The sequence below is a fragment of the Cajanus cajan genome, chromosome 8 (assembly GCF_000230855.2).
Source record: "Cajanus cajan strain Asha chromosome 8, NIPB_CcT2T_4, whole genome shotgun sequence".
Lineage (NCBI taxonomy): Eukaryota > Viridiplantae > Streptophyta > Magnoliopsida > Fabales > Fabaceae > Cajanus > Cajanus cajan.
Genome location: NC_138524.1, coordinates 2,304,995 through 2,318,712, shown reverse-complemented (window position 1 = coordinate 2,318,712; position 13,718 = coordinate 2,304,995). Strand labels below are relative to the sequence as shown.

General features: G+C 34.9%; 1 protein-coding gene across 2 annotated transcripts; it reads left to right on the top strand.

Moving 5' to 3' along the window:
- The first annotated feature begins 7,183 nt into the window (after positions 1–7,183).
- Positions 7,184–13,505, top strand: LOC109798641 (putative protein S-acyltransferase 19). 2 transcript variants are annotated; one of them, XM_020358982.3, is made up of 9 exons: positions 7,184–7,384; positions 8,203–8,316; positions 8,422–8,829; positions 9,723–9,791; positions 9,910–9,981; positions 10,081–10,209; positions 10,312–10,392; positions 11,239–11,439; positions 11,921–13,505. In XM_020358982.3, the coding sequence occupies exons 1-9, from the start codon at positions 7,340–7,342 to the stop codon at positions 13,031–13,033; spliced, it is 2,232 nt and encodes a 743-aa protein (XP_020214571.2). In that variant the 5' UTR covers positions 7,184–7,339; the 3' UTR covers positions 13,034–13,505. The 2 variants fall into 2 exon arrangements, with proteins under 2 accessions (XP_020214571.2, XP_029127095.2); XM_029271262.2 differs by lacking the exon at positions 7,184–7,384 and adding an exon at positions 8,050–8,067 and having other exon boundaries at positions 8,451–8,829.
- The last annotated feature ends 213 nt before the right edge of the window (positions 13,506–13,718 follow it).

The window sequence follows — 13,718 nt, the reverse complement described above, 5'->3', positions numbered from 1 at the left end:
TTTCGTAAACTCGTATCGTAAACTCGTAAGAGTTTACTTAATAGAAAAATATGTTAAAAATACATAAAAATAACATAATAACTGTCATTTAATTTCATATTAAAGTAAAATAGTAAATTGCAACAAATAAAAAATAAAATGACAGCAAATAAAAAATTAAGAAAAGATTAATATGTTAGATAGAAAATAAAAATATATTAGATAGAGAATAAAAAGGAGAAAGAACACGGTCTAATGCAACTCGCGGAAGAGCACGACACTACTCGACTTAACGTCCGCGCGGAGAATGACGAGTGCGGCTGCGAGCATTGACAGCGAGTGACTGCGACTCTCGGAGAACAACGCACAGAGGAGGAATGATGCGCAGAGGAGAAGCAGCACCAGCGGCGCGAATGCGCAGAGGAGGCGCGGCATGGTACGGATCGGAACGACGCACGGAGGAGCAGCAGCACGGCACAGATCCGCATAGATCAAAACGATGCACAGAGGAGCAGTAGTATGGCGCGGATCCAAACGATGCTCGAAGGAGCAGCGATGTGAAGGAGAAAGACAAACATAGGAAAACCAGACAATGTGCCAAGGAGAGAAGAAAAGAATGAACGACGAGGTTACCCTTAGAGTTTTGAGGTTTGGTAAACTCGCAGATCTCATTGTAAACTCGCGATTTCATGCAAGATTACTCAAGTTTACCCGAGTTTACTCAAAAACGAGTTTACCTCCGAGTTGTCCCGTTTTATTTAATAAACTCTTAATCTCAAAAGATATTACGAGTTATAACTTGAGATTGACAACCATGCTTATAATTAATATATAAAATAAACATTTTTTTTCAAAATAATTATGAATAAAATAAAACACATAAAATATATTTTCTAAAATATATTTAATTACATAATTAATTAAAATACATTTTTTCTCTAAATATTTTATATAAAAAAATAACATTCAAAACATGAATTTCATCGATAAATATTATACAAAATAATTTCACAAATATATATTATTCAATTTCAAAACACTCGTAATAATTAAAAGCCTTTAAAATATTTTATAAAGTTCATTTAATCAATAAAAATATTCTTTTAAAAATTTTAGAAAATTAAGAGTGTTACAATATACTAACAAACTTTTTTTTAACTGAACAAAGATTTTAATTGAATATTACTAGATTTTGATGCATTTTAAAAAAAATATTAATTATCTGTTAAATATTACCAAATTTTAATGTATTTTTTTTAAAAATTAATCATCTTCATTAAATATCATGTAATTTTTTATTTAAATTGAATATCATATTTTTTTATAATAATTTTTTTTAAAGTCTTTAAAATTTTAATCTAATACATTTCTTAAAAAAGTGTCTAGCGAATTTGCATTCGTTTGGTTTCAAATTTATTGTGTTAAATAGTCCTTTTTAATTAAATAAAAACATTTGACTACATTTTAAGAAAAAAAAAATAAATTTAAATTATGATTATATATGAGAACATGCATCAATTATCAATCCGCGTAAGATTATTCGATTTTTTTTTATAGAAAATACTTGTAATTTTAATCATAATTATTTAGGTATATTTTTTTCCAAACTGTTTTGCTTCAATGTTGTTAATGGGTAATCCCACAAAAATATCTAACTTCATGTTTTGACATTTTCGTAGTGTTGTGACTGTATGTTTGTGTGAAAAGGAAATTGATATTTTGATTCATGAAAGATCGTGTACACAATCATTTTAACTTTTTAAAAAATGCTCGATTGATTGTAAAAATATTTCAAATGAATTAATATCCATGCAATGTTTTAAATATTTTTTTAAGCGAGCGTAGAGGGCTCTTAGATTTTTTTCTCTCTCTAAAGTTTATTTATTTTATTATTATTATTTTTTTATTTATAAAAATTATAATAGTAACAATAAAATTTGAATACAAGATATTGTGTATGCTTTCGTAATTTCTCCTATTAATCTCACCTAATAGTTCGTTTTAATATTATTTTAATTATATTTATATATTTTATTTAATTTAAAACAAATTGAAAGACCTTAATAGATAAATTTTATATTCAATTAAATTTAAAAAAATTTAGTTAGATTTTACTTATTATTTTTTTTTTATCAAAACATATTCATCTAAAATGAAATCTTAATATATTTATTAAATATAATATAATTAAAATTTACAATAAGTTATATTTAAAAATACTATATGTAAAGACCCGGCTGGTCACTACACCCGGCATAGCACACTAGAAATACCAGACAGATAGAACAAGTATATAAATATAAGATCTAGAATATATAGATATACAAGGTTCCAGTCTGACTAGAGTTAAAGTGTACTAAAGAAAATTACAACCAAATGCTACTATCCCAAGTAGCCACAAGCAAAATAACATCACCAAGCAAAACAGCTGCAAGGTCCGCCAGAGACTCACCACAAGACGCCCATCTATTCCTGCCCTGCTCCCATACATAGTATGATCATTGCAGTCCAATAACATGGAAAGCAACAAAAGGGTAAGCTAGTGAAATAAAAATTCAACATACAATTATATAAATATCAATATAAATAACAACAGATACAATTATCAGCACACTTGTACAGCTTATACCACTCAACAATATCAACACCGCAATGCGGCAATATCAGCACTGCTCAACAACAACAACAGCACCACTCTAGTGGCTATAACGGCACCGCAAAGCAGCAACAACAGCACCGCCTTAGCGGTTAGAATCAGCACCACATGTGTGGCTAACAACAGCACCGACTTAGCGGCTATAATATCACCCAACCCAGCATATCTCAGCACAACACAACACAATACAGCACAGCACAACAATTCAACAAAATTATTACTTTCTACAATTCAGCCCAACGGTCTATAATTCCGCTATACTATATAATTTCTCTTATTAATCCATTGATTCCAGCTCAACAATACACCTCTAATACCACTAACATATTTATCTCAACTTTATCTCCTAATCATCACAGCATATTCATCAAATTCACTTGGCTCAGCATATAACATCATTGATTAACAATTTCGGCACAACTCAACAGTCAACATCATATAGATCATCATCTCCTTGCGCGCTCGGCGCACTCGAGGTCGCGCCCAGCGCGGCTCAACCCGAGAGCACCAAGGCTCTCCCGCGCCTGGCGCAATTCCAAATTGCGCCCAGCGCCTGCCTGGCAGAGACTCAAGGAGTCTCGTGCGCCCAGTGGGGCCTAACCCGTGCCCAGCGTGGGGAAGGCAGAGACCTACCAGGGTCTCGCGCCCAGCGCAATTCACAATTGCGCCCGACGTGCTCTTGGCAGAGACTCCCAAGGAGCCTCCGCGCCCAGCGAGTCCAAACGTGCGCCTAGCGCGGTCCAAGTATCCCAAAAACATGTTACTCTTGATATCGCGCCCAGCGCAGCTCGAGTCACGCCCGGCGCGGGCCAACCAGAGACTCCCATTTGCAAGCTCGCCCAACGCACACAGCCTTGCGCCCGGCGGGCTTGCCTAAACAGAGTCTCCTGGTGGTCGCGCGCCCGGCGCGAAGAACAGCGCTCAGCGCGAACTCATCAGTAACTTCCCCAAGTTCGAAAAATTGCTCAAAACCTGCAAATCTTAACAGAAAACAAGCATGCAATCCAGCCAAAATGCCACATTCTCATCAAACATCAAGAAAAATACCTTATTTTCCACATGCAACCACAATCCAAGAATTTCCTCAAAATTTCTCAAAAATCCTGAAAACCCCAAAAGCTTAACTTTAGAAGTTCTCAACCAAAATCATCAATTCTCAGCTGTTTAAATGAGTCCCCAGACCCCCCTTTAACCAAAACACAGCATAAAACTAACTTCCCTTACCTCAAAATGAAGATCGCAACTTCCGGGAATGAGAAAGGAGAAGAAGGAGAAAAGCTCCACGAAGAAGAAAGTAACCCACGCCTCAGTTAGTCCTCAACACCCGAAACAACACCTTGAATTCACACCCCAAGGAGAAAGATTAGTGAAGTGAGGAGGGAGGAGTAAGGAGAGTAAGGGTGAAGGGAAATGGAAAGTGAGTGGGAGAGGGGGGTGTCGGGGAGAGAAAAAAAAATCAAAAGGGGAAGTAGGGTCTCACACTATATTTGAATATATAATTATATTTAAAATAAGTATAAATAACCATTTTTAAATATATAAATTATCTTTTATATTTATGATAAATAATTTATATTATATATATATATATTATTAATAATTTATTTTAAAATACTAATATTTAATTAATAAATAATTATGATAAATAAAATAAAATTAAATAATTAAAAAGAAATCTCTATAAAACTTTTCGTCGAAGAAAAATTCTTAAAAATACTTTCATATAATATAAAGATTTATATTTAATATATAGAGATTAATTCTAAAATATTAAGTTAGATTTATATATTTATAATTCATAAATTTTATAAATATAAAAGTGTATTAAAAATATTAATCATATCTCTTATTTTTTTAAGCTTTTATTTATATAAATTAAAATAGTTATATAAAAATATTTTTAAGAGTTATTTTTTAATAAATTATTTCTAAGAATTATTTACATATTTTATTATATCTTGTTAATGTAACGACCCGCCTAGTCGTCACACAACAAAACACCACAACACCACATCGAAAAGAGCATGCATATATATAAGCAGCTGAAATATATACATAAGGTATAGCCTGAGGCTTAAAATCAAAGTACAAAATATAGCCCAAATAGCCAAACTAGTGGCCAAAACAACATAAACATCAAACTCCATCTGCCAGCTGCAGACCTGCCTACATACATCAACCTATCTCTGCTCTGCTCCCATACACAGTATGATCATTGCAGTCCAAACCATATGGAAACAACAAAGGATAAGCTAGTGAAAAGAATAAGCATATATAGATATATAAGTACAACAATTATAAACAACTACAGCTTATCAGCACATCATCTATTTCAACAATCATCAGCATATAACTCATCACATATACAACTCACATCATTCAGCAAAAACAGCAGTAAACAAACAATGCGTCGTCATGCATATCAGCTCGGAGATCTCCTACAACAGCTCAACCTTACGACCTAAATAGCTCAGCCTTACGGCCTACAACAGCTCAGTCTTACGGCCTACAACAGCTTAGCCTTACGGCCTATAACCGTTTATATCAGCATGCAACACAACATAACATCATACAGAATACAGCACAACTCAACTTTATACAGCACAGCTTAAAGATCATAATTCAGCATAAACATCTCACAGCACAGCAAAATCATCACTCAGCATTAACAGCTTAAATCAACTTAAATCAACATATAACAACATATATAGAAAGATTACATCTGCGCCCGGCGCACTCATGATCGCGCCCAGCGTGGCCTAACCAGAGACTCCAAAGAGTCTCACATGCCCGGTGTGCCAAACCCAAGGAAGGCAGAGACCTCCCCAAGGTCTCATGCCCGACGTGCCAAACCCAAGGAAGGCAGAGACCTCCCCAAGGTCTCACGCCCGACGCAATACCAATTGCGCTCGGCGCCACCCCTGGCGAGACTAAGTCACGCCCGACGCAACACCAGAAAACCCAAAAAGCTAGTTACTTACTGATATCGCGCCCAGCACAGTCCAACCACGCCCGGCGTGGGCCATCCAGAGGCTCACATTCTCAAGCTCGCCCGACGCACACAACCTTGCGCCCAGCGGACTTGCCCAATGAAGCCCTCTAATGGTCACGCATCCTGCGCCAAGAACTGCGTCCGGCGTGATACCAAGCAGCAACTCACCAAGTTCGCAAATTTCCTTCAAAACCTGCAAAGATCAACAGTCCAAACACATGCAATCCGCCCAAAACTCCACATTTTCATCAAACAACACAAAAACCAGATCATTTCAGCATGCAATCATCAAACAAGAAAAACCCCAATTTTTTCATCAAACCCCGAAAACCCATTTTCTTCAAAACAGCTCCTAAATCAGCCAATCATCCAACAATTCATGAGTTTCTAAGCTCATGTCCACACAACCAGCAATAATCTAGCTTCCCTTACCTCAGTGAAGAGATTCCAAGCTCCGGGAAGAGAAAGGAAGAAGGAGAAGAAGGAAATGAAATGGCTCCGATTTTCTCAGCTAGCTCCGCCTACTCTTGATCAGCACCTTCAACCCAAAGAGAAGAAATCAGCAACAAGGATTGAGAGTGAACAACAAGGTGAGTAGAGAATTTTGGGGAAAAATAGTGTATGAGAGTAAGAGTGAAAGTGAAGAAGGTTGGGGGAAAAGAAAATGGAAGTGAGGTCTCACAGTTAATTTTAACTTCTAAATTAAAATTTAATATATTTTAAAATTGTCAATAATTAAAATAATATTACTTCACAACATAAGTTATTTATCATAAATTTAAAAATATTATAAATTTGATTGTAATATAAATTTTTAAATATTTATTTATTATAATTTTAACCATATAAAATAAACATTTTTATTTTATATTATACATATTAAAATACTAATTAATATAAAGAAGCAAACTAAGAGTATGTCTACCGGATTTCTTGAGCGATTCTTATCCAAATAAGATCACATTGAAGTGTGTAGCTTGACGCTTAATAGTTTTAGTAGGTCTACAAATTTTTTTTTTAATAATAAATGATATTTATATGATAAAAAATTAAATTACATTTATGAGATAAAAATAAATATTATGTAATAGTGTGACTCCTTTCAATGATGTATAATAAATAAAAATAAGTAATATATAATGAAGACATGCATTTAAAATATGTAAATAATCTTAATTATAACAATAAATTAGATTTTTCTTTCGTTATAATTATAAATAAAATTCATTAATTTTTAAAGTTATTTAATAATAATTTTTTTTTTTGTATTTTCAATTAACTTTATTTTTATATATTCACTTATAATTAATATTAAATATAATAATTAATTAAAATAAAAAATATTTATAAATAAAATAAAAATTTATAACAAAAATAATTAAAAACAACTCGTTTAATTATTATTTTTATTAATATTTTATTTTATATTATTTATAATTAAGACGAAACTAATATTAATAGGAAATGATATAAGAAGTGTATGTAAAAAGAAGAATGGAGGGAAAAAGAAAAGAATAAAAAAAATCTTTAAAGGGTATGTAAGAGGCGTTTCTATATTGGGATTAGGTATACTCGCAAGTCGCAATTTATTTCATTCATTTTTTTCCGCTCCTATTCCAAGTCTGCAGCTGAAGTAGCAAGTTAGTGCGCGCGCTTGCCAGTTAAAGGTTTAGGGTATTGGCAATCTCAATTCTGAATTGAGCTGAGCAGACATGGTTAGAAAACATGGCTGGCAATTACCTGCTCACACTTTTCAGGTATACTTTTCTCCCTTTTTCTTCTTCTTCTTCTTCAAATTCTCACTTCTTTTTTTGTTAGGGTTTGCTGGAACCACCAATTCATGCTTATCTCCATGTGGATTCTTACATCACGTGTCTTTATTGCCTAATTCTTGTAATTGCGTGTTTTATACACTTCTTTTTTAATTATGTATACTTCCTTTGGTTAACGCTTGACTTAGCCACTGCCTCGGAAAAGTCCACTCTGGTTGTTGAGTAATGTCTCAAGTTTTTAATATCCCATGACTTAGGGCTATTTGATTCTGTTTTGGATGCCCCACTTTGGTACTACTAAGGGTTGAAAAACTGTTTATGAAAACAAGAATGGAGCTGGTGAAATTTGGATGAATTTATTTCCAACTGTTTTGGTAACTGAAGAGGAGAAAGCTTATTTGTAATAATAACAATCCAGACTTTGTTTTTCTGGAGCGAATATGAGGTATGCTGTGTATGCTTGGGAGGGTAAGAGAGGGGACTATAATTTATCCCAATACATAAAATAACTGGTTTAATGTTTATAAGGCTACATTGCCCGTGTACTGTTTGAATTACAAAATTAATTTTGATCCTTTTGTCGATGGCAACAACAAAAGCCTTATTCCATCGAGCATTGTAGATTCTGGGTCTTGAACCCCGGGTCCCTATATTTGATCCTTACATCAGTAAAATATATCCTAATGCTATTTTTCCATATTTTTGTTGATTTAATGTTTGTCATTTTGGTTTCACTGACTTGTATTTCAACAGTTGCAGGCATGTCGAGTTATTTGTCTAATTATTGGTTCTTTCATGAATAGGTTATTGCAATTACTGTATTCTGCTTGTTGGTGATTGCTTTCTATGCTTTTCTTGCTCCCTTCATCGGAGGTCATTTATGGGAATACATCTTCATTGGTGTTTACTCTCCTGTGGTATGTAAATTGCCTTTATATCACTCCACCTCGTTTATTATATATTACTTGCTTACCTACAATAAGCAGGGCTGATGTTGTTGTGTCATACTTGTGGCATTGCAGGCACTCACTGTGTTCATTCTTTATGTCAGATGCACTGCAATTAACCCTGCAGATCCAGGCATTATGTCTAAGTTTGATCCTAGAGGGGGAAATAGGTTCAATTCGGCTCATGATTTATCAGGGAAGCATCATGTTTCCGAACATGATGACATTGCTGCCAGAGAGCAATATTCTCCGTCATCTGCGGCCTCCAAAAGGTCTATGACAAATATGAGCAAGAAAAGTTCTGTGGAAGATCTTGAAAGGGTAGATAATTCAAGGGAACAAAATAACCGAAACTCATGTAATGCAATTGGAGGAATTTGCTGCATATTATTTTCACATGAAGATTGCCGGAAACAGGAAGTTACAGCTGATGAGCAGGCTGGTGGTGAAGATGCTCTGTTCTGCACTTTGTGCAATGCTGAGGTATTGCATTGCGATATATGATTCTTTGGTGCATTGCATTATATATTTCAATTTTAGTTCTTCCTTGTCAGTTTGGCTGAAAGTGATATTTATTATATTTTATTTTATTCATGAATTGACATTAATTGAATATACTTTCATCATCCCTCACCAGTAAAATAATAAATCATGGGTACGTTGAGAATATTTTTCAAAATTAGATTTATTTCTTTGAGAAATGCCATGTTTTGTTGATATAAATTGAGTCAATTATCATTTTTCTGGAAAAATGTATTTATGTTCATATTATTCAGAATGAACTAGTAAGCTTGGTTTTTTTTTTTCTCTTGTTTTTGCAGTGTTATGGTTTTGAATCTGATGAATTTATTTATTTCGTTTATTCTTCATTTTTTCCCATTTAAGGACATTGAATTCTTATGTTTTTATTTTCTTCTTCTCTTCAATAATCTCTCTCTCTCTCTCTCGCTCTCTCTGTCTATTAAATATTTTGGGTTTTGGCTAAAACTTTTCTATCTATTTGTGATCCTAATTTAACTCAGGATTTGGGAATCCATTTGCTCCCTTTTAAACTGAGGTTTCCCACTTTCCTATGCATAAACATTGATGGAAAGGGAAGGATGGCTTGGCATTAAGTTCAACTGAACTGGTTTCCAAACACACACTAAGTGGTAGATATACTGGAGAATTATGGGCCCTTTTGCTTTCATTCTCTATATTTGGAAATTTCTGCCTATAGAATTTTGGGACACAGTTGATTACTCTAATGTTATCAACATCTGTAGTTTCATGCAGCTGTCAGTAGAGGCATTTTAGAGAGATGTAGCTTTTAAACAATGGATCTCCGCTTCTCGCTCAGTATGTATATTTCATGCCTTGTGTTTTGTGTTTTGCAGGTGCGCAAGTTCAGCAAACATTGTAGAAGTTGTGATAAATGTGTTGATGGCTTTGATCACCATTGTCGGGTATGATTTGGTGTGCTGAGTGAAGCATACATCTTGGAGTATTATCCAATTTTGGTATAGTATTTTTATCATTTTTTTTTCAACTTTGAGTTTCGCCTGATGCATCACATTGCTGCAGTGGCTTAACAATTGTGTGGGTCACAAAAATTACAGCTCTTTTATTGCTCTCATGGCTTTTAGTCTTGCATGGGTATGTATATTGGTTCTCACAAATTATTTATTATTTAAAAGCAATAATTTGTTTTGCTTGCTAATAATGCCTCTTGTACATTATTCTTTTACATTTCAGCTAGTTATTGAAGCTGGAGTGGGTGTTGCTGTTTTCGTGCGTTTCTTTGTAAACAAGAGAGGAATGGAATCTGAAATCATTGATAGACTTGGAAATGGATTCTCTCGTCCCCCATTTGCAACTGTTGTGGTATCTCTTTTATTTGTTTTATATTATATCTGTTATATAACAAATGGTTATTATTAAGTATATTTAGAAATTTATTGTTATATTTCTTGTTTCAATGTGTAGGCTGTATGTACTGCAGTTTCTATCTTGGCTTGTGTGCCTTTGGGTGAGCTTTTCTTTTTCCACATGATACTAATCAGGAAGGTCAGTGATTCAGTAGCTGAGAATCTGAGGTTGTTTTTCTGTTCTTTTTTCTTCCCCACCCCCATTCTTTTGTACACAGTTTGTGCTGCTTGGCTAATCTAATTTGATTGAGGGAACTCTGTACAATGAATCTTAAGATACATATGGTGGAGTTTCAGAAAACTCATCTAGAACTAGAAGAGCATTTTTCAAATGAGTTTGTATTCATAATTTTCCCCCTTCCAATTACTTGAAAAAGAACATAACAGTTTGGTCTCAGCACAGAAAAAGTGATTCTATGAAAAGGCTTTTTTTAATTTAATTTCTGAAGCTACTATTTTAGCTTTTGAGGAAAACACAATCAATTTTTTTAAAAGGTTTTTTTCTTTTTTCTTTCTTTTAAACTTCATCATTATATTTTTTAAAAACACATCTTTTAATTAGAAATTCGCTTTTTCTTTTTTAAAAAACACAAATAAAATGCCCTTAATTGTCAGCTTATTAGTAACAGAAAACTCATTTGATTGTTTTTATGGGATAACAGAAGAAATATTATATTTGATTTAAGAAAAATTATGATATAGGGATACTAAGACAGAGGAATGTAAATCGACCTCCTAAACAAAATGGCATTATACATGGTGCAAAACTAAATAAAAAGAAACTGGAATATCTGAACTAGAAAAGAAAAAAACCATTATGGTTAGTTACTTGAAAGCATTTTTGTGGATTATGTCTGGGATGTTTTGCTTCCACCCTGAGATTTACATAGCACTATAAAATCACATTTTAGTTGACCATTATTTTAGTCGTTTCACACATAAGAGTAATATCCTCATCTTCCCTCCTTTCTTGTTGTTGGATCAGGGCATCACAACCTATGAATATGTTGTAGCAATGAGAGCCATGAGTGAAGCACCTGCAGGGGCATCTGTGGATGAGGATTTGCCAAATGTACTTTACTCTCCGACAGGCTCAGCCACAACTGGATTGAGCGGAGGAAGTTCTCTTGGTTTGCAGTATAAAGGGGCTTGGTGTACCCCTCCCAGGGTATTTGTGGATTATCAGGTACTTGGGTTGACATTTGTTTCCCTTTGAATAGTTATTCATTAAGTTATAAGTAAGTTATGCTACTATATTAAATACCCAAAGATGCTTGTTGACTTGTCATTTGATATGATAGATTTGTTTTTAGGAAACTATAGTGAACAAAAAATTGGAGGGGCAGGGATGGGGGATGAACTATATATGTATTATGTAATAACCACTTGTGCAACCTTGACTGAATTTATATAGCACTGTTATGTCCAGTCCTTGTAGAAAACCAAATTATGACATGGCAAGTAATATTGTAGAATTTACAAATTATATTCCCATTGGTTTGCCTAATTAGTGAATTTTCATGCCTTTATTTAATTTATACCTTTTTTTTTACTTGATAACCCTTTCATATGTTTTTTATTCAAATTACATGCTATTAACACTTTCCTCATTGTTTTTCTTGACAAAATAAAAATGATTCATGTGGCCTGCCTTACATGTGTTTTAGGATGAAGTTGTGCCTCACTTAGAGCCTGGAATGCTACCGTCAACTGTTGATCCAGATGCAGCTGGGATTGCAGAAAGAGGGCAAAAGTTGCCAAAAAGACCTGTTCGTATCAGTGCTTGGAAGCTTGCTAAGTTGGATTCACAAGAGGCAGTGAGAGCAGCTGCAAAAGCCAGGGCATCTTCTTCAGTTTTGCGACCTGTAGATAACCACCGTCTACCGGAAGCAGAATTGAGCTCTAGTGGCAACATGAGCATCAGAAGTAGTTTGAGCACAGAGACTGGAACTAACAAGGAAATAAAACATGAGTTGAGATTGTCTCCGGTGAGAAATTCTATTGCTCCTAGTCAAGGAAGTCGTGATGAATACGAGACTGGAACCCAAAGTATGAGTAGTTTCAGTAGTCCTAGCCATGTTCAAGAGGCAGTAACACTCAGCCCTCTTCCACAGGGTCGCAGTTTGGGTGGCTTCAGGGCAGGTACCTCAATTCCTAGTTTGGTGCCTGAGCGTCCTTTAACTTCTATAGCAACTTTGTCAAACTTCAGGAACCCAACATCTAATCCTTCTCTTGGATTTGATGGGAGAACAACAATGCCAACAGTGCCAAAAGGAATTGGCAATGATCCATTGTTGCTTTCAACTTCTAACACGTCTATTCTAAGAGATGTGAAACGGACATCAGTCGTTTGGGATCAAGAAGCTGGCAGATATGTGTCAGTTCCATTATTGCCCTCAGAAGCTCGAAATAGGCCATCCATGCGAATAGAGTTGCCAAATTTAAATGCTGAAACAAGCGGTATTGGTAGAAAACCAGCGATTCCTCCTCAGGAGTTGCCATCATCTGCACCCAAGTCTCCTGGGCAGCAGCACATACAAAATCTGATGTATACAGGAGATTCTATCTTTTATGGAGGTCCATTTTTGAGTGTCCCTGTCAGAGATGGTTTGAAAAATGAAAGACATTTGGCATCAGGGGATGCCCAAGATAGTAGCATATCAGTGAACTTGCCCCAAGAGCCAAGATATAAAAGGGATTCACTTTCAAATCAGCTTCCCGTGTTTGTCCCTGGTGGTGGGTTTGAGAATACCCTTCAACCTCGTTCTGGCCTAAATTAGCTTAAGTTGGTTTGAGATTCCAATGTGTGGGACATAGTTTTTGTTGGAATCGAGAGGATAGTGAAGAGCAATTAAAAGGATCTATCTGGTAGACACCTTTCAGACCATACAAATGAAAAGTATGTATGGTGGACAACTTTTGAGTTCTGACTCCAACGGCAACAGGTGGTTGTTTGTTGGGCCTAATCATTTAGGATTAACATGTCTGTCCTGTTGCAGCCTGTACGTTTGAGATACATCAAAAATGCCTCTGGGCGTTTAAGGGAACGAAATGAACCTCATTGTTCCTTTTGCTGAACATGCCTTGAGAAATGTGAATCTTCCGCGACGCGGTAGATGAAATCTCAAAGCAGTTATCACCATGGCATGAGCCTCCTTAATGGGTTTTAATTTATTATTGTAGCTTTTGTTCCTCTAGGTACTAAAATTGTCACTACTTGCTCTTTGTCAATAGAATATTGTTTGGCTTGTAGATTGCTTTGTTCTCTCTTCTTTTGCTATAGATTTTCTGCCACATGTCATTTGATTTAAGGTATCCTTATCCTAGGCTCGTACCTATCTACAACAGAAAATGGCCTAGTCTGGTTTCTGACAAAATACTCCTAAGTCCTCACTGATTGATTGGTTTGTCATGGAAGGTTTTGTCGTAGCCAAGTTTTGCAATTCTAGAAGCAGCATCACGACA